The sequence below is a fragment of the Chelonoidis abingdonii genome, chromosome 1 (genome assembly GCF_003597395.2).
Source record: "Chelonoidis abingdonii isolate Lonesome George chromosome 1, CheloAbing_2.0, whole genome shotgun sequence".
Lineage (NCBI taxonomy): Eukaryota > Metazoa > Chordata > Testudines > Testudinidae > Chelonoidis > Chelonoidis abingdonii.
This window is the reverse complement of record NC_133769.1, coordinates 46,571,702-46,594,067: the sequence shown is the minus strand read 5'-3', so window position 1 is coordinate 46,594,067 and position 22,366 is coordinate 46,571,702. Positions and strand designations below refer to the sequence as shown.

The following is a 22,366-nucleotide window of genomic DNA, read 5'->3' as shown; positions in this document are numbered from 1 at the left end:
TGCTATATAATGAGAGTTTTCAAAATATTTTGAGAGCCTTCTGAACAAAAGAAGTTATATAAATATTTATTAAGAAGTAAAAGCATTTAAAGTTCAAATTCTGTTAGTTTCAACCATTCTTAGATCACTGCAGAGCAAAAACCTCGCCAGCACTGCTCTTGCCTATCATGTTGAATGTTTTTTTTGGGACTCCATCATTCTTGTACAGTGCACAATTTTAAGGGATAGCTAAAACTTTCAATCTCATTTGTCTCCCTCCTCACTTCATCACTAATTTGAAGCTGCCAGAAACTATTGTCCCTAGTTGCATCATTCACAATTTTCTTGTCATTGTTGCCTGACTAACTTGCCAACTCTGAGGCTCTCTCTCCTATATAAGTTGCAAGCTAGAGTAATATCACATTTTTAGATTGTTTCTGGCACATTTTTGCTTTATTGCAAGATTTTTTTAAAATGCCTTTGCAAGCCATACTGTTATATATCTGAAAGCATGGAAATAAACATTACTAATAGAAACCTTAAAAGCTGAGGTCCATGTAAATTGCAGAGGAAAGTACTGTTCAAATCTTGGCTGATTTAACATTGGGCCTATCGCTTTCTATTGTTGTTTTCCCTTGCAGTGTTGCTAACTACCCCCTCGGCCTGGGAATTAATAAAATCACTATTCTAGTAACAGATAACTCGCATTCCAACTCCAAGGTTGTGAGCAGCTATAAAATCATTGTCTATCGAGAAGACCGCCCAAGTCTGCCTTTGTTTGAGGACTATATGGTGTGTGGTTTTGTGCAGGTACTGTTTGTTTTTTCTTCAAATATACACTTTATATATGTATATGGCCTGGTTATGTTCTCACGTACACTGGTGTAAATCAGAAGTAACTGAACTGAAGCCAACATGGAACCTGTTTATATTAGAATGAGGTCCCCAAACTCTTTGGGAATTTTCAATCCATATTGTATAAAATAGGGGGATTATGAAGTCTTTTGGCTATAAATATAAATTATACATCAGTACCTTTCATACTTTGTATGCATTGGAAAACTCCAAGCTAAGTTGCCATGACCTTGGTCAACTGAAATCCTACTTGCCATGATATTGTATCTTTCTTTGTAAGAAGCATCAGAGTTATCAGGACAGTAAAACGGATGTAGTAGAGTTTCTGTAGCTATGATCATCTGTGGTGTTGATGGCAATGTTTTGATTGTTATGCTTGTGATTATGTATTCATTTAGTCTTTGCTTAGTGCTGACAGTGGGATCAGTTCTGGTCAAGATACGGATGTCAAAATGATTTATGAATGAAAAATGTATAGTCGAGAAGACAAACATATAAAGTGAAAACACACGGGGGAGGCCAAAGGAGGGAATGACCTTAGCTTAGGTTTTTTAAAGTGTGTGTGTGTGTGTGTGTATGCAAATGCATTATATCTGTATGCAAAGATATATTATATGCAAATATATATATATAATGTATATATGGATCCTTATGGAAGCATTGAGCTTTTAGAAGGGATCTGAATGAAGAAAATCATAGGGTCTGGCACACTGCAGTTGGAAGGACATTTCATACATAGGGGTCAGCATAAAAGATAGGAGTAGGAAAATTAAAATAAAGGGGCACTCAGGTTTCATTATTAGTGGAGCAAAAGTGGTAAAGGAGAACGTGATAGGGTATGAGATCTGAGATGTAGGCCAGGACAGCTTTGTGCAGGTGTTTGAAGGCTGAGCAATACAAGTTAAAACTTGATATGATGGGGACGGGGAAATCAGTGGAAAGATTCCAAGAGGGAAGTGACAATAGGCAAGGAAGATAACTTTGTTTGTGGCGTTTTGAATAGATTGAAGAATGGGGAGGTCTTATGGGGAACCCAGAGAGAGTATTTCAATACTGCTAAATTATATTATCACAAGCAGGCAGGATTGTAAGCAAGAGGGCTTTATTGAACTCAGCATTGTGGGCTCACACTCTGCCATTTCTATTTGTGTCACAAAACTTCTTGACTTACACCAAATATCCCACTTTTAAAACCTGATTCTTTTTCTCCAGTTTTTCTTAACATACTACAGAAGAAGTTTGAGTAATCAAAGTGAGAGCTGACACAAGTTTTAGATTTTTGGGACAGAAAAGGGTGTAATTAAAAAAAAACGGTATTGTGAAGAAATAAGCAACAAGGCTTGCAACAGCAGCAAGGAAAGGTTTTTATAGATTCATAGATTGTAGGGCTGGAAGGGACCTTGAGAGGTCGAGTCCAGTCCCCTGCCCTCATGGCAGGACCAAATACTGTCTAGACCATCCCTGATAGACATTTATCTAACCTACCTTACTATCTCCAGAGATGGATTCCACACCTCCTACGCAATTTTTCCAGTGTTTAACTACCTGACAGTTAGGAACTTTTTCTAATGTCCACCTAATCTCCTTGCTGCAGGTTTAAGCCCTTGCTCTTGGTCTCATCATTAGAGCTAATGTGAACAGTTTTCTCCTCCTCCTGATGACATCCTTTGATACCTGAAACTGCTTTCATGTCCGCCTCTCAGTATATCCTTTTTGCAAACTAAATAAACCCAATCTTCGCAGCCTTCCTTCCATGGTACATGTATCCAGACTTTACTCAGTTTCTTGTGGCTGCTGTCTTTGGACCCTCTCTAATTTCCCACACTTCTCTTGAAATGCAGTGCCACGAAACTAGGACCAATCCAGTTGGAGGCCTAACCCAGCGAAGCAGTGGACGTGGAAGAAGACTTCTCGGTCTTGCTCACAAACACTGTTAATGCATCCGAGATACACGTTGGCTTTTTTTGCAACAGGTATCACACCTGTTGACTCGTATTTACGCTTTGCACTATAGACCCCTAGGAATCCCTTTCTGTACATACCCTTACCTAAACAGTCTCTTCCACATTCTCGTTTATGGGTGAAACTGATTGAGCCTTCCTCAGGGAGAGCCTTTGAGTGTTGTCTTTTTAAACGTCATCCGGTTACCTCAGACCATTTTCGTGCCTCAATTTGTCCGTCATTTTGATTCATGACCCTGTGTCACAAGCGTGCAATCGCTCTCCCAGCTTTGGTATCGTCAGCAACTTAATAGTTACTTTCATCGCAACATCTAAGTCGTTGACGACAGTCGTAGGTTTTGTCAATGTTTTGGATTGTGTAGTTGGCAGTAAAAAAGTCAATCACAGGGTCCTTAAAAAACAACATCAATCAATGCCAAATGTATGGTAAATTCCTACCTGATTCTATATGTACCAGTGCAAGAATTTATAACCCCACACTACAGGTTGAAGGGGCATATTTGTCTCTCAGATTGAAATCCTATTTAGTCCCAAGGAGGAGTGGCGGTGAGGTATGGAACAGAGTAGCCTGCATGTCAGAGATAATAATCAAATCTTGCCTGAGCTTAACAGCATGTATATACTAATCTACATGTTTGCTTATATCATGTCCGCATCATGACAACCCAGGCACTGTTTCCACAAAGGTGAATTATTGCCGCTAGTTTCCACATCATTTTGATTCATCTTGTGTGTTGGAGGCTTTGTGTAGTTTTCAGAATCCGTGATGCTATAGGACATGAGCAATGACCTGCAGAATATAAATAACCTTGTTCTTTAATATTCCTGTGAGGCCTCTTTCTTTGTTAGGTGGTCTGTTCACAATTAGAGATTGTGTTTTAGTGTTCTTGTTTGGAGATGTGTTAATTTCTTAATCTGACTAAAAAGGACCCAAATTTATTCTGAGCGGGTCATTCTTATTCCCAATTAAGTTTGCATGTGAAAATATGATTAGGAAAAGTTTTGGCAAATAGTTTACTCTCAGTAAACTAAAACTGGTAATGTAGTCTGGACATAAGTTTACAATGCACATGATATAAAGGGTTGAAGTGGTGTGTTGTGTTGTTAGATGTATAGTACTGCCGATTTTCAGTACAATCACTACTTCCCTGAATTAAAGGACGATGTACTTTTTTAAGTGGATAAGAAGGATCGAGACAATTACAGTTCATGAGAGGATCAAGAGTTGCTTCATGAGATCTAAGCCACACGCAGTTGAAGGTGGCCCAGTGACTTGCCTGATGTCGTAAGTGAATCGGAGTAAAACACGGAGAGCCGCATTGGGAGGGGTATATCAATGCCTACTTTGGAACCAGAATGGCTGTGAAGTGAGAAAAGCCTCCATCATCCAACTCTTGAAGCATAATCTGGTTCAGCACATAGGAATTTGTGCTAATATGATGTTCTCCCACATTAAAGTTTACTGCTGTGTTAATGTTTGATTTAGTATTATGCGCCTCTGCTCTATCTTTGAGAAGCGTGTGAGATAGCTGGAATGCTTAAAATTGAAAAGTGCTGTATAGTCTCCTCTTTCTCTGAACTGCACTTTGTATGCTCATATATTGTGAAAAGCCCTTTTGCCTAATTAAATGTATTGTCATGTTTCAGAAGCCTATGGAGGTCTTTAATAACTAAAAGTAATTATGAGCATGAAAAGCAATTTTTGAGGTATCTAATGGGGATGTCTGAAGATGCAGCATTGATTTTAAAGTAGCCATTTCTTTTTAGGTATGTTGAAGGGAACATTTCAGACACTATCTTATACATCTAAATAAACCAAAGTTATTAAGGTGTCAAAGTGAAGGTAAAAATGTGCACTGTAAACAAATAGCCAGATATTGCCATTCCTTTTTGCTTCACTCCGGGATTGTGCAGACAAACACTCTTTGTTTGTGATTACTTGATAGAGAAACCTATTTTTAGTAATGTGCTCCCAAATTATAATTACCATTAGCTTCTGTATTGAGTACTTACACATGCAGGCGAAGCATTTGTTGTAGTCACGTTCCAATATCTCCATGTTTGTTCTCTTTAGTACAACCGGCAACCTGGTCCAGAAGCAAAAGTAATACACCCGTGAACTGCTGCATTCGCCTTTGGATACTGACTAATATCAGACGGATCCTGCTAGAAGAAAAAAGGTCAATGACAGTGGATAGGTCTTTCCACAGTAGGTCAGTTCGAATTCTACTCCAGAACTGTTTTTAAAACTTTCTTTATGTTTCAATCCATTAGGATATTCGGTTTCACTCGCCGAACCATGATGGAAGGTTACAAACAAGACAGACTAGAGATGCTGTTTCACCCGTCTTCTAGACAATTCTCATGCAATCTCGGTTACCTGATCTAAGTTCAAGGCATATCAGGGTACGAAGTGTGTGGTTCCGCCCCCCCCAGCCTCACATTCCCTCGCGAGACCAAATTATTGTCCTTTCTCGCTATTGACAGCGCCAAATGTCCGCATTAAAAACCAAATTAGAGGGATAAACTGTGGAGTCACTGGCAGCATATTAAGCAGGCCTTGCATCTCTTTTATTTGCATTCTGCTCTCGCTGCAATGCTACATTGCCTGTAAATGAAAAGCTGTTGGTTTTTTGTTTTGTACAGTTCATTTTATTGCTGACAACATCAAAATGATTCTTAGTTCCGTGGCTCAATGCCGTCTGAGTGGCCTAAATCATTGCCATTGTATGGATGTACTCTACGTAGGCCATGTACAAAAAGCAAGTGAAATCAATGATGTTTCGCATGAGACAGGATCCACTAAACCCCCATATCACAAGCCTAAACGCAGTTATGCACTGTCAAATGGTCCGAACTAACTGCTAGTGGAAAGATACAGGTGTTCCCCATTATGTATTGTTGGCATGTATCATTTAAACCACATAGACGATTATTTAGTATTAGAGTAAAATATTTATTTAATGTATACCTCTTCATTTTTTCCTACTGGTGTAGCTAGAGCTGCCTGACAGTTACGGTGCATCAAAGCGTATGAAGCTGCTGTGATGCCTCGAAATTATAATCATACGTTAATGGTGACAAAGTTCTACCTTCGTACTTGGTGGGTACTGCGTTTATTTGGCAGATTTGCTCACCTCAGTGACTTCCCCACAGTCTGGGTCAACTTCTCCTGCTGTCATAGGAGTTGGGAGGTTTGGGAGAAGCTCAGGCCCGACCTCTACTGACCGGGTTCCAGCCAGGCCCTGTGAATTGCAGCTGTCTATAGTGCCTCCTGTAACAGCTGCATGACAGCTACAACTCCCTGGGCTACTTCCCCATGGCCTCCTCCAAACACCTTCTTTATCCTCACCACAGGGCCTTCCTCCTGATGTCTGATAACGCTTGTACTCCTTAGTCGTGCAGCAGCACAGCCTCTCACTCTCAGCTCCTTGCGCCTCTTGCTCCCAGCTCCTCACACACACTTCCTCTCCTCTGGCTCCCCCCTCCCTGACTGGAGTGAGCTCCTTTTTAAACTCAGGTACCCTATTAGCCTGCCTTGATTGGCTGCAGGTGTTCTACTCAGCCTGTCTACCTTAATTGGTTCTAGCAGGTTCCTGATTACTCTAGTGCAGCCCTGCTCTGGTCACTCAGGGAACAGAAAACTACTCATCCAGTGACCAGTATATTTGTCCTCTACCAGACTCCTATACCCCATTGGCCTGGGTCTGTCACATATCCCTCCCCCCTGCTCAACACCAAGGGCTTGGGCAGCTTGGGATGCCAGACAGTGCACACATGACAAACCATTGGCATTACCGTGACGGCTTCCTGCCCTGTGTTGCACACGGAACTGGAAAGGTTGGAGGGATAATAACCACCTGGTCACCCTTGTGTTCTTCTCCTTGTTCCGCTGCATCCATTGAAGAGGGGCATGGTTGGTCATGAGGACAAATCTGCGCCCGAGCAAGTAGTAGCGAAATGCTTCCATGGACCATTTTATGGAGAGGCACTCTCTCTCCACCACTGCATATTTTTGTTCCCTCGAATGGAGTTTCCTACTGAGGTAGAGAATTGGGTGTCCCTCCTCTCCGACCATCTGTGATAGAATGGCCCCCAACCCTACTTCCGATGCATCTGTCTGCAGGATAAATTCCTTGGAGAAATCAGGGGCTATCAGTACAGGGTTTCTGCAGAGGGCAGTCCGTAGGTCTGTGAATGCTTTCTCTGCTGCATCAGACCATCTCACTAGATCGGGTCCATGGGCTTTCACTAGGTCTGTCAGGGGGCTTGCCCTTGTGGCAAAGTGGGGGATAAATCATCTGTAATACTCCACTACAGCTAGGAATGCCCAGACTTTTTTCTTGCGACCAATTTTGGATGGCCTCCAACTTGTTCACTTGGAGTTTTACCAGACCTTTTCCCACAATGTAGCCAAGATCTTTGGCCTCTGTAAACCCTAGAGCGCACTTGGCAGGGTTTGCTGTAAGGCCAGCTTGCCTGAAGGTATCAAGGACTGTCTCCACCTTCTCTAGGTGGGATTCCCAGTCTGGGGTATGAATGACCACATCATCCAAGTAAGCAGCAGCATAACTGTTATGCTGGCATAATAGCTTGCCCATGAGGCGCTGGAAAGTAGCTGGGGCCCCATGTAGTCCAAAAGGGAGGACAGTATATTGAAAAAGACCCTCTGGTGTAGAGAACGCAGTCTTTTCCTTTGCGTGGATCGGGTCGATGACCAGAACTCTAGTATCTCTTCCGGACTCCAGGATTCCGTTTTGCAACACTTTGTGCAAGAGTATGAGGTGCATACAGTTGGGGATGCCTGTGGGTTTTGTTCTTCCTGGTACTCATTTTGTATAACGCTTGGCCTGCAGTGCAGTTGTTACCCCAATCTGGCCAGGATTTCTGCTTTCAGCTCTGGTAGTATGCTGCAAGCCTCTCGGGCAGATCATAGTAGGCCTTGCTGGCCTTCCCACAAGAGGAATGGGCAAGGGATGCCAGACCACTATCTCGAAGCTAGGCCTCCCGTAGGGCTGTCCTCTCAAAGCCAGAAGTATGCCTCTACAATCACCTCCCGTCCGTCATTTCTGCAGCCAACGCTGGCCCGTATGTCCCGTCCAATCATGGCCGCAGTTCAGCTCTGTAGAGGTATTTACTGGTTCACAGTTCCACAACATAGCTCGGTTCTTGAAGAAGCCGTCCAATCAGCAGGCAATTAGTCTCTTGCTGAGCGCACTGCCTCCGTTGAGCAGCTCCTGGACACAGTAGCCTCCTGCGGCCCACATAGTTGATCAAGCCCAACAAGTCATCCATTGTGGTGAAAAAAAAAAGGAAAAAAACCTCCTTTTTTTTTTAATCACCCCCCGTCTTTCCGCCGCGCGTGTGCACACCAAATCACTTCTGACGCCAGTTGTGACAAGTTCCTCCTCTTACTCGGTGCGTCCTGCGTTATTTGGCAGATTTGCTCACCTCAGTGACCTTCCCCACAGTCTGGTAACTTCTCCTGTGTCTGATCAGGAGTTGGGAGGTTTGGGGTACCCGGGCTGCCCTCTACTCCGGGTTCCAGCCCAGGGCCCTGTGGATGCAACATGTCTATAGTGCCTCCGTAAATCTCCATGACGCTACAAACTCCTGGGCTACTCCCCATGGCCTCCTCCAAACACCTTTTATCCTCCCACAGACCGTTCCTCCTGATGGTTCTGATCAATGCTTGTACTCCATAGTCCTGCAGCAGCACAGCCGTCTCACTCTCAGAACGTGCCTTGCGCCTCTTTTGCTCCCAGCTCCTCACACGCACTTCCTCTCCTCTAGCTCCTCGTTCCCTGACTGGAATGAGCTCCTTTTTAAACCCAGGTGCCCTGATTAGCCTGCCTTGATTGGCTGCAGGTGATCTAATCAGCCTGTCTGCCTTAATTGGTTCTAGCAGGTTCCTGATTACTCTATTGCAGCCCCTGCTCTGGTCATTCAGGGAGCAGAAGACTACTTACCCAGTGACCAGTATATTTACCCTCTACCAGACTCCTGTACTCCACTGGCCTGGGTCTGTCACATATGTTAATATTTTTGTGCACATTCATTTCCATAATAACATTAGCTATTCTTTTTTGGTTTTGTGCTGAGAATAATGAACAGCCGATACACTATTTGCTAGTTACAGTGTATCATTATCATTGTCCCTGCATTTCTGTGAAACATAATCATACTATAAAGAATTAGTACTGTACAGTGGTTCCATTAAGTAAGTTTCTACTAACTGGAAAATTTTTACTGGAATGAGAGAGATAACCTACATTTATAATGGGAAATAGCAGCAGGACCAGTAAAATCTTTCCAAATGGTAGAATCTTCTTAAGTGCACCCATTGTATATAGATGCTGTTATATCATATCAGTTTAGCTATATATAACCCTATTTACTTTTATCTGTTTACTATAACTTGGATAGCATGATAAGTCTAGTAGGTAGGGTTCATACAGTATGATACAGTGATTACAGCTATAGTGGTTATACAACACTAGACGCTTTCAGAAACACACTGTGGGGCCAGACCTGCCCGTTGAAATCATCTGCAAAACTCCCATTGGCTTGAATGGGCCCTAAGAATAATAGTACCTAGCTCTTACACAGCACTGCCTGTACAAAGCAAGTGAGTACATTTGTAAATTCATCAAAATCATTTTGGTTCTTATGTTAGGTAATTAAAATATGTATATTTCATTGTCAGTCCAAACAGAGAATTACCTGGCAGGGCAGTGTGTTTTGCTACATTTTAAATGAAGCGTGCTTGTACAGATAGACAGCATAACCAAGTCAGTTATATAAAACAACAATAATACTTCTCACTGAACACCTTTCAGTTGAAGTTCTCAAAGTGCTTTTCTAATATTAATTCCCACAGCAACCTCGTGAGATAAGACAGGAGTATTATCCCCATTTTGCAGAGAACTTATCTGAGGTATAGTCAGACTCAGGCCTGGTCTACACTACACAGTTAGGCCAACCTAAAGCAGCTTGTGTCATAGAATCACAGTTAGTTTCCACCCCCCAAAGTCTGTAATGGTGCCCTGGTGAGCCAGAAGTGGCCAGAGGGCTGCAGGAGGGGCGTGGGCTCTGGCAAGATTTAGCCTTCGTGTCACAGTGGGAAGCCTGCCTTGAGCACATGTCCAGCAGCAGCGCAGAAGTAAGGATGGCAATATACCATGCCACTCTTCCTTCTGCGCTGCTGGTGGTGGTGGCATTACCTTCAGAGCTGGGTCAGCACCCACCTTTATCAGGCCACTGTGCCAGTGCTTAACATGTGCCAGGGCTGAGCTCTGGCACCTATTTCAATACAAATTAAACACTGGGGAAGGCAGTGGGGCCCAGAGGTGATTGCAGGGGGAGGGGGAAGCCCAGGGAGCCCATGAGGGCCAGGGGTGATGGGGGCAAAATACAATTTTACCACAGCGCCATTTTCAGTAAGGTCAGCCCTGACCATTGTCTTCCTCATCACCATCACCAGTGGCCATTATTCTAGTACCTCCCAAGGGCTCCCTCCTACTGCCCACAGGCTGGGATGCAACTTTTATATGTTATGCCAGAGGCAGGCAACCTATGGCATGGGTGCCGAAGGCAGCATGCAAGCTGATTTTCAGCGGCCCTCACACTGCTCTGCCACCAATCCAGGGGGGTCTGCATTTTAATTTAATTTTAAATGAAGCTTCTTAAACATTCTGAAACCTTATTTACTTTACATACAACAATAGTTCAGTTATATATCATAGACTTATAGAAAGATACCTTCTAAAAACGTTAAAATGTATTACTGGCACGCAAAACCTGAAATCAGAGTGAATAAATGAAGATTCAGTACACCACTTGCGAAAGGTTGCTGACCTCTGTGTTACACTAACGCCTCTATATCTAATGCATGTTCAGTAGGTTTTTTTTTCCCTTTTCCTTATTTGTATTTCCTCATCCTACTAATGCTGAGGTGTCTTCCTTTTATATGTTAGTATATTGATACCTGCAACTGCCATTTCAGCTCATGCTGCTATCCATCATCATTTGCTTAAGTGGATTTGTGGTTATTACTGCAATGTTCCTTGCAGTAGCACTAGTTGTTTTAGATTATATTATCCTTGTTTTGTTAGGTGGTTTCACCTGTATCTTTGAGTTTTCTGTGTAACATTTTCTGCTTCTCTGGAAGTAGCATGCAGAGGGTGTGATCCTGTGTGGAATATAGAATCATCACTGTTAACAGTTAAGAGCCTGCATGTGCCCTGGAACTAGTGTGTAAATAGACTGCTGGAAAGGATGGGCAAGGAATAACCTGCCACATCTTTACGGTTTTGGATGATCTGGGACTAAGAATAACAATATGCTGAATATTCAATGACTTTTCTATTGCTCACTGATGACTGAGGTGTCATCAGCTAACTCATTTCACTTACGATCAGCAGCCAAAGACAGGATTAACTCGCTTAGCTCATTTGTTACTTTAAAAAGAGATCCTTTGGTGTACAGCTTTTAGTCTCCTTTTGTTGGGGGCGTCCTTTCCCCAACCTCCCCGCACTCAGCTGTGGCGGGAAGCAGAGCGACGTGGCCCCAACCTGCGCTCCGCTTTCCTTGCCTCCACCCCTGTGTCGCTGGGGGTGCGGGTGGAGAAAGGTCCCGCACTCACCAATATTCTGTGCTACTAATTTGGACTCAAACAGAATCACAACTCATTGTTCATGAATCTGTTGATTGTCATTGATATGACTTTCAATGTTATCCCTCTCAACATCAGGTGTAGCATTGCATGCTTCAATTACCAGATTAGTTTGGTGGATCATTGTAAGTAGCTTCATCCACAAAGATGACATCAGAATGCATTTCAAATTTGGACATACACTGAAGTTCAGTTCGAGACTGTGCAGTGAGATTGAGAGATTCAAGCTCGTTTAAAGCCTTTCTCACTGAATTCAAATGCTGCACAACTGGTTGAACACCATCAGTCCGTGCAGACCATCTAGTTTTGGACATCCCATGCAGTGAAACAGGAAGATATTGCTTCAGAATTTCCCACCTTTGTGGACTGCTACTGAAAAGACTGTATATTTGCTGAACAGTTCCAACGTAAGTAATTGCCTCCTTGCATGATTCAGCACAGTAAACACCTACAAGGTTTAGTGTGTGGCTTCCACAGCTGGAGAAAATACAGTTTGAATTATGCACAAGCAGAACAGCGTGTACACTTTTGTACTTCCCAGTCATATTAGATCCATTGTCATAGGCTTGACCAATGCAGACTCGAAAATCTAACTTAACCTTCTAGAATTGCTAGTATTTTGGCAGCATTTTCTTTTCTTGTGAAATTATCAATCAAAATAAACCTTCCTTCAATTGAAAATTTTTAGCTGTCTACAATCTTACCATATTGAATAACCATAGTAGTCTGTTCCTTGTGAGAACAATCTGGAGTGACATCAACAAAGATTGAAAATAACTTGGCATTTCAAATCTCATCAAGAATTGATGTTTATATGAATGACCCACTTAGCTCATTAAACTCATTTTGTATGTGTGTGGGGAGATAATGGACTTGCATGCAATTTTGACTCTTGTGATTCTCAAAGACATTTAACATGCTCTGATAAAAGTGGATCATATTTGCTGAGGAGCTCAACTATGCCTAGAAAGTTTCCATTTGCACGATCACCAGTATGTTGACTGGAACCAAAGAAAGCCAATCCCCACTCAGAAAGAAAAAGGATAACGTTCAGTATGCACTCAAGAAGTTTTTTCCAGTTGTTAGTTTCTGTAGAAAGTTCAGTCAAGAGTAAATTCTCAACTGAACTTTCAGCTAATGCTGCCCTAATGGCTGATTTCCATGCAACATGGTTTTCTTGGCGTGAGGTTGAATTCTCATGTGTTGGTATTTGGTCTTTCATCTTCTTCCAACCTCTGTTGATGCTCCATCCTGATTGATCAGAGAGAACTGATTCATTTGCAGCACTTGTGTTCAAAACGAAGCAGGGTGCAGTACGGAGATTGTTTTTCCATACTCCAGCATAACCAGTCTCTTGTGCAGGTCTCACCATTTGGAAGAGTTTTTGTCAGAAGACGAGTAGGGAAAGCATGATTATCAGAATCTTGTGGGATGTTACTTGGAATTTCAAGACAACTAATTTCAAGAAAAGATTGCATTTGGGCAGCATTGCTTTTGTCAATAATTCCAATGTCAGTCACAGTCAAACCTGTAGTACTCATGAATTGCTCTTGCTGCGTAAGAGCTACATCTACCTGTTGCTGTTGAGATTCTTGATCATACATAGGATCTTCTGCTGCATCTGTTACTGTTGGCACATCTCCTTCTTGACTACTGTCCTCATGTTCAGGTATTGGCAATGAAATATCTAGTTGCAGAGTTTTCAGTATCTGTAGCATTGTTTGTTGGGTAAGATGTGTTTTCCTGTGGTTTGAGAAATGAAGTTATTATCTTTGTGCTCTTAAGTGCTGCTTCACTCAGTTGTTTTCGCCGTCTCTTGCTTGCACCACTTTCAAATCTCCTCTTCATAGTGATCTATCTGGTCAATATGTAGCCTATCCACACTTGAAATATTCTGCTGTAAATAAGTAGCTTATCTGCACTTGAAATCTTCTACTGTAAATATGTACAGAAATACTGAATGGTATACAAATGCTGAAAAGACTTAAAACAAAGGAATATTAATTAAGAACACAAAATGAAACAGTCAGACAAGTTATTATCCTTATCACTGAATCAAAACTCAAGCACACAAGGTATAATATAACAGGCTGAGTTGAAGACAAAGGGATGACATATATGTAGTAGACATAGACACAGATACAGACAGAGGGATAATGTCCAAAAATTTCAAACGTGTCCTCTCCAAATTCACTGTACAACATTGTCCTCACAGATTTTCACCTTGAATCTGTGCCTATAGACTATGAAAGCCTGTGATGATGGCCAGTGACCTCTTTTAGCTACCATATGAAGATGATGATGAGGAATTCTCACACATAAAGAATTCCTTAGTCAACTAGATGTAAAACTATAAAGACACTAAAATGTAGCAATTCTCTAGCAATTCTCTAGCTTTCAAAACATGATCCAGCACCAACCACTAGTAGTGGTTTGTTTATATAATCAGTTGATCTGAGAGGACACGTTCATCACGGTCTAATCTTGTGCCATCAGAACCAATATATTTTTATTAATATTTATGAAAAAAATTAACTCTTTAATATGACAATCTATATCAGTTAACAAAAAAATTGCTTTTCATATCTCTTATTTGCTTAAATTTGGAGTTCTAAGCTGAGAGAGTGTCACATTTTGGTGGTCCAATAGGGATGCTCATAAAAACAAGTTGCAAAATATATCAAATGCCAAAAAATTAATGTGTCTAAATTTGAGGCCCCCCCCTTGAGCTTGAGGCCTAGACCAAATGGCCCTCCTACCCTCTCCTACCTCAATTGGCCCTGGTCAGAGCACAGCAGTGCCCCACCATGCTCCCTTTTTCCCAGGGCTGGTGCAAAGATGTTTTGCACCCTAGGCGAAACTTCCACCTTGTGCCCATCCCCCTGCGTGGCAGCTCCCCTCCCTCCACCCTGAGGCACCCCTCCCGCCCCAGCTCACCCCTGCTCCATGCATGAGCACGAGCACCTCGAGCATGCCATTGCTGCTTCCCTTCTCCCGCCTCCCAGGCTTGCGGCTCCTAAGCTGATTGATGCTGCAAGCCTGGGAGGCAGGAGAAGTGAATCAACTCACCCCTGCCCCACCTCTTACCTGAGCACACCATGGCTGCTTCACTTCTCCCGCCTCCCAGGCTTGCGGCGCCAATCAGCTTAGGTGCTGCAAGCCTGGGAGGTGGGAGAAGTGAAGCAGCCACGACATGCTTGGGGAGGAGGAGGGGCAGGGGTGAGCTGAGGTGGGGAGTTCCCTTGTGTGCTGCCCCCCCCCGCCCTTACTTGCTGCAGGCAGCCCTCCCCGCACTCCACTGCCCCAGATCCCTCTGCCTAAATGCCGGCGGTGACCAGGGCGGCCAAAGATCTGGCTGCCACAGTCGCTGCTGAAGAAAATGGTGCCTCCCAAATCCTAGGCGGTCGCCTAAATGGTTGCACTGGTCCTGCTTTCTCCTAACCACAACCCCTGCACCAGGGACAGTGGTCACATAGAAACTGATTGTCACTTTTACACCAGGGGATTTCCCAGATCCTACAGTCTCTCAGGCCTTTGTCAGAGGGGTTGGTCTCAAAATCTTTGTGAAAGTAAAACACAATTTCACCAGACAAATGAAGAAAGTATTTCACTTTTCCATAATTGTGCTGATAGGTCTTTTTTGAAAATGTGCTTCATTCCAGCTCTGTCCTCAAATTGTGGTAAGGGCAAGAGGCTTTATAAAGCTTCCTTGTTTCCCGGCATTCTTTGCTCCAAGCTATTCTCATGGTTCTGAAAGTGAGTTTGAGAGAGGCTGGTTTGAGTCGCCTATCATGCTCATGAATTCTGGCTTTGGGCAGCTTCCTCCTCTGTAAAATGAGGATAATCAGGGTGTTGTGAGAATTAATTCATTAATATTTGCAAAGTGTTTCAAGATCTTTGGATGACGCACACTGTGAAAGTACTGCTAAGGGTGAGTCTGGCATTTCCCCTCACAATGCCATCTAGATCCAGGAAGTGCAGGGGTATGTTTAAATGAAAAATATTAGAGAGTGTGGGGAGAAGGGAAAGGTCATCCAAACAGAAAGATGTAATGTGTGTTTGGGGTAAAGGATTGTGTCAGTTTTCGCCTTTTCTCTTTTCCCAACCTATTTGATCCTGGAGGGAAAGGTCATTAATGAGAGATGATTTTAAATCTATGTCAATAATAAATGTGTTGTAGTTGTAATCAAGCTGTCAGCTCGTAGGTATCCCAGCCGAATCAATATGCATGTTTCAGGCCTACAGTTTTTACCAAGTACATACAGTAATATTACTGTGTGTTGCATAATGCACTGGAATTTTGTAACTACTCATTATGGTACATATTTAAGCAAAGCTGATTTTTTTTTTAGAGTACCTGCCTTAAGTTGATTTGTAGGAAATGCCATGTTTCTGTGGGATTTCAATTGTTTTTGTGAATGAATGTTAGTACTCATGGAATTGAGGTACCACAGTATCGCTGTCCACAGCTAGGTATAGGTCAGGACTAATGTTACACATTGTTCCAGGCACAACTTTGCAAGTGTTCTTCACCCTCATCTCAAGTATTCTAGTCTAGGGCCTCTCTTGAGCATAGACTGTCATTTGTGTTAATTGGGTGGTGGTTTTGGCATGTGGAAAAGTGTAGGCTGAGGTTATATCCCTGATCCAAAGCCCATTGAAATCATGGAAAGACTCCCATTCGCTTCAATAGACTTTGGTAAGGATTCATGACCCCACCACATTTATTTATTGAACACATTTATTTAACTGATGGCCTATATTAAAATTTAAATTTGGGTCTGCCGAGGTGAAAGGATAGTTCACTAAGCACTGCACCTCCAAAAATATCTATCTTCTGATACTCTCAGAGCTTCCTCGTTCCAGTTAAAATTCTCCATCACATTTTGCTGTAGCAGATTATGGCCTGTTATTTTGATGATATAAAAGGAAGTATGGATAATGAGAGAGCAAGCTCTCCATGCTAATTAATTTTGTCTTTTAATAGAACTTTATAATTATTTAATTTTTTCAATGGAAGGAAGGGAAAAAGAAGTTGTGATCTGGGTAATTGTATGAATCCGCCAGGCTGTGCAACAAAACAATGTAAGTCTGATTGATTTGTTTCTGGTACACTGTGTAGACATTAGCTGCTATTCAGGTTTAGGTTCAAGACTTGAATTCCAAAGTTAGTTGTCTTTGCTCAGTTGCATTGTTCAATAGCACTATATGGTTGCCTCTGAAACGTCAGCCTTTTATAGAGGTTTATAGAACGTAATCATAATGGTACTTAGCCTGATTCTATTCTCACTTACATTGGTGTAAATCAGAGTAACTCCACCGAAGTCAGTGGAGCTACACTTGTGTAAAACCAGTGTGAGGTCAGAATCACGCCTGCTGAATGTTTATGTATTTTAATTAGGATTTTTAAAAGCTAATCAGGTATATATGGAAATCAGCATTTTGCTTTAATTTACTTAGTTGTCTGTGTTCGGCATCATTGTGGTAATTCAGACCAAGAACAGCAAGTTGTTTCTTTCATTTACGTACTATGCAGATTCTCTGCTGTTTAGCTTAATACAGGTTCATTGACAGTTTCGCTGCTGTGTTTGCCTGTGTTTTGTATACTTAAGGCATTTGGGCTTATTTCTAAGCTAATAATTTAATTGGTCTGGCTTTGTGTTCATTTAATAGTTGCAAAAGGCAATAAAATGAAGACCTTGAAAGCTATGTGTCTTCAGGCTTTATGCTTCTGTTTCTTTGACAAAGAAGCTTCATAACTAAAGAACCTGCTTCTCTGCTCCCTTGTGTTTTGTATAGTCAAAGTAGGTGTAAAACACAATCTCCAATGTAAGCTGAATGGAAAATTTAGATCAGATGCACTTACTTTCCACAGGTGGAACAAATTATTAACCAATCAGTTTTTAAGCATCTGGAGGATAATAGGGTTATAAGGAATAGCCAGCATGGATTTCTCAAGAACAAATCATGCCAAACCAACCTAATTACCTTCTTTGCCAGGGTTATTGGTGTTGTGGATAGATGGAAAGCAGTAGATGTACCTTGATTTTTAGTGGGGCTTTTGACACAGTCCCATATGAAATTCTCCTAAGCAAACTAGGGAAATGTGATCTAGATGAAATTACTATAAGGTGGGTACACTATTAGTTGTACTCAAAGAGTAGTTATCAATGGTTCACTGGGAAAGCATCTAGTGGGGTCCCAAAGAGGTCAATATTGGGTCTGGTACTATTCAATATTTTCATTAATGACTTGGATAATAGAGTTGAAGAGTGCTTATAAAATTTGCAAGTGACACCAAACTGGGAGGGGTTGCTAGCACTTTGGAGTACAGGATTAGAATTCAAAATGATCTTGACAAATTGGAAAATGGTCAGAATTCAATAAGATGAAATTCAGTGAAGACAAATGCAAAGTACGTCACTTGGGAAGGCAAAATCAAATGCAGAACTACAAAATGGGGAATAACTGGCTAGGGGGAAGTACTGCTGAAATGGATCTTGGGGTTATAGTGGATCATAAGTTGAATATGAGTCAATGATGTGATGCAGCTGCAAAAAAGGCTAATAATCTGGGATGTATTAACAGAAGTGTCATATGTAAGACATGGGTGGTAATCATCCCACTCCACTCGACACTGGTGAGGCCTCAGCTGGAGTACTGTACAGTAACTCCTCACTTAAAGTCATCCCGGTTAACATTGTTTCATTGTTATGTTGTTGATCAATTAGGGAACGTGCTCATTTAAAGTTGTGTAATGCTCCCTTCTAACGTCATTTGGCAGCTGCCTGCTTTGTGTACTGCTTGCAGGAAGAGCAGCCCCTTGCAGCTAGCTGGTGTGGGCTTGGAACCAGGGTGGATCGGCAGCCCCATATCAGCTCCCTGCTCCCCTAAGTTCCCTGTGCAGCATCTGCCTGCAGTTCAGCTGTGCCCCCACTACCATGTGCTGCTCCTGCCCTCTGTTTTGGAGCTGCTCCCCGAGACTCCTGCTTGCTGTGCTGCGGGGGACAGGAAGGAAAGGGGGGGCTAATGTCGGGATGTCCCCCTCTCCCCTGCTCCTGCACCCCACTTACCCCATCTTTCATAGAGCAGGACTCAGGATTGAGGGAGCTTGCAGCAAGTGCAGTCTCAGCAAGCTGATCTAATTAACAAAGCAATGTACTTAAGGGAAATGTGCATATCTCCCCCATTTCTGCTGCCTTGCAGAATGAGAGAGTTAACCCTTGAGGGCTCAGCCAATTGCTAGTTCATCATTTAGCAGTAAGGGAAATATCCCACCCTCTGACTCCTCCACCTCAACCAAGCTTCACAATCATCATCACTGTGTACCGGTATTAAATTGTTAAAACTTATACTGTGTGTGTGTATATATATATATATATATAATATAGTCTTTTGTCTGGTGAAAAAAATTTCCCTGGAACCTAGCCCCCTCATTTACATTAATTTTTATGAGGAAATTGGATTCGCTTAACATCATTTGGCTTAAAGTTGCATTTTTCAGGAACATAACTATAACATTAAGTGAGGAGTTACAGTATCCAGTTCTGCCCCGCACTCCCATTTTAGGAAAGATGTGGATAAATTGGAGAAAGTCCAGAGCAGAGTAACAAAAATGATCAATGGTTTAGAAAACATGACCTCTAAAGAAAGGTTAAAAAAATTAGCATATTTAATCTTGAGAAAAGAAGACTGAGGGGTGACCTTATAATAGTCTTCAAATATGTTGAAGGCTCTTATAAAGAGAACAGTGATGAATTGTTCTATGTCCACTGACGGTAGAAGAAGTAGTAATGGGCTTAATCTGCATCAAGGGAGATTTAGGTTAGATGTTAGAAAGTTTTTCCTAACTATAAGGTTGTTAAGCTCTGGAATAGGCTTCCAAAGGAGGTTGTGAAATCCCCATCATTGGTGTTTTTTTAAAAACCGCTTGGACAAACACCTGGCAGGGATAGTGTAGGTTTATTTGGTCCTGCTGCATCACAGTCAGGTGGATTTGATGACTTCCATCCAGCCCTGCATTTCTATGATTGTGTATCGGTGGTTCTAAACCAAGGGTATGTGTATCCCTGGGGGTACTCAAAGGATTTCCAGGGGGTACGTCAACTCATTTAGTTATTTGTCTAGTTTTACAATAGGCTTCATAAAAAGCACTAGCAAAGTCTGTACAAGCTAAAATTGCATACAATGACTTGTTTATACTGCTCTGTATACTATACACTGAAATGTAAGTACAATATTTATATTATATGGTAAAAATGAGAAAGTAAGCAATTTTGCAGTAATAGTGTGCTGTGAAACTTATGGGCTTTTTTAGGTCTGATTTTGTAAGCAAGTAGTTTTTAAGTGAGGTGAAACTTGGGGATATATGAGACAAATCAGAATCTTGAAAGGGGTACAGCAGTCTGGAAAGGTTGGGAACCACTATTCTATATGACTACCCAACTTGCAAGATAGAGGAGAATCAGGTATATGGTGTGTAAAGTCATTTATTTTTGTCTGGATCATTAAGAAAAGCGGGATCTCCAGTTCTCTTTACCCACCCACCTGCAGAGATTGGAAGTTTTGTCTCCAAAGATGAAATCCAGTGCATTAACTATTGACTGTGCAATTCCTGTAGCTCTTACGGTCCACCTAAAGTTATTGCTCTTGAACTCATTGGAGAATGTAGAATAGCCTGTTGCATTCTTCCCTTGATGATACACACAATAAATTTGAAAGAAGATCCTTTAGTATGAAACTTCCTAAGTGTTAACAGATCATGAAAATTGGCAACAACTGTTGCTGAGTATCATAATCTGCAAGCAGAGGGTGGATAATTCCACAATGATGAGAAGAGAGTGTCTGGTGTTTGAGCTGTGGTCACATTTGCCTTTCATGTCATTTGGGCCTCCACAACACTCTTTGTGGGAGAAGAAAGCTAATGCAGCTGCTTTTACTAATCAGTCAGTATGACCTAGCCCCCCCAGGGAGGCAAGCAAAGGCAGATATATACTGAGACATACAATCCTTGCTGATTAACAGTGAAAGCTGGTAAAGTTACTCTCTAAGCCTGTCTGGTCCATCAGCCCCAGAAATGTAATTTAGATGATTATCTGTGTGCCCATTAAACCTTGTGACCCATTGCTAGTCTGTTTGAAGTTTGCCTGCTTAAACTTCCTAATAGGAAGAATAGAAGGATTAACTCAGAGGTCATGAAATAAGAGAGCAGCAAAGAAGACGACAAAAGAGCAGAGGAAACTTCCTACTGCATGTGTTTGGCATAGGAAAAAAGCTACAAGAACACCAGGTCAATAGATGCAGTTGCTTTATGAAGAAAATGAGCCATTCACAATTCAACCAACACTCCAGTTTATATAGTTGTTTCAACCTGTTTTGTCAGGCTATATAAACATATTCTACCTCTATGGCCGTGGTTCCCAAACTTCAGCAACCTGCAGACCCCTTTCACGAAAGTATCAAATCTCGCATACCCCTTCCTAAAAATGAATATTTCTAAGGATTTTCTCCATTACGTGAGCATAAATTATAGAAGCAGTGATCTTGGAAATATATTTTTGTGACACGCTTATTACCCACTACTTATTATTACATTATTATTTATCATTACATTATTAATTTTATTACATTATGAAAATGGCGACGCTCTTCCAAGATTTCATTTTTGTCTCTCGTATCACTTCGATTAAGCCTCCTAGATGTTTCATCAAGGAGTACCAGATATGAAGCAGCACGAAGGTATTTAAGAAGCCAACTCAAATAAAGAGTTCTTCCCACAAGCATTTGGGTCTTGAGCAGTCCAGCCAAGCAACGCACGACTACAACAAAGTTTAAACTTGTTCTAGGCCCCCGTGCGCCGTGGGGCTTGGGTTGCTGGCCCTGCATGGCGTGGGGCTCAGGATTCTTAGGGATAGCTCTGTCCGCCATTATAGAATTTTTTTCTGAGAACCCCCTGATATATTTCACAAACCCCCAAGGGTTCACAAACCCCAGTTTGGGAACCACTTCTCTATGGTGAGTCATGGCTTGATTTTGCTCTGAGTTGCAGTACACCAGTATAAATCAGGAGTCACTTCATTTAAATCAGTGGAATTACAGGGGTGAAAGTAAGAACAGAATCAAGCCCCATGTTGTGCTGTTTGCCAATCCCACTTTAGGGTAAGCATGCACAATTGTTACATTGACTCACAAACTTAAAGAAAAGAAATGAAAAACTACACAAGAGATATTTTTCAATTAACTAAATTGAAATAAATATAAAAAAGTATAAGCATCTGTAGAAATTACTTGCACACTGTTGCAATAAAATTGGTTACCAGTTTAAACTAGATTTATAGAGAAAAGGTGGGATTCATTATAAAGAATGGATTGGAATGCATGAGTACATAGGTAAGCGCAAGTAGGAGGTATGACTAGCTACTGGGAGAAAGCTATATTGACCTCTTAATGGAGCTAGAAATCCATTTACATACCTTTGCATAACTTTCAAATATACACTAACATCCTTGAAATGAACTCTTACCCTTTTGCTGTCTGTGTCTTGCAAGGATGGGTGAACTTGGTTGCTGAATATCAGGGTTTGAGTATATATTTCACTAGACTTCAAAGAATAAAACATTTTAGTAGGTCTGTCTCCATTTCTTTAGGTTTTATAGCTTGATGTCTCCCCAGTTCAGAGCTACTATATTGTACTTTTAAATATTTTGGCAGATCCTTCTTTTTCACTTTCTTAATGTTATTTATTGTTACATTTATGATCAATTTAGGTCTGTTTCTCATTGTATTTTATTGGATGAAATATATTTTCCATTTTTGAATATGTTTCCCTCGTAGTTGTAAGTTTTCTTCCCCTCTGCACAGACCTCTCCACATGAGAGAGGTAACAATGATAATGAGA

General features: G+C 41.7%; 1 protein-coding gene across 3 annotated transcripts in view; it reads left to right on the top strand.

The window, feature by feature from the left end:
* Positions 1 to 22,366, top strand: part of CPED1 (cadherin like and PC-esterase domain containing 1) — a 243,193-nt gene that overhangs the window by 112,059 nt on the left and 108,768 nt on the right. For all 3 annotated transcript variants that reach the window (XM_032796222.2, XM_032796223.2, XM_075065406.1), the window contains exon 17: positions 621 to 789. In XM_032796222.2, coding sequence (XP_032652113.1) covers positions 621 to 789 — 169 coding nt within the window. The remainder of the gene's footprint in view (positions 1 to 620; positions 790 to 22,366) is intronic.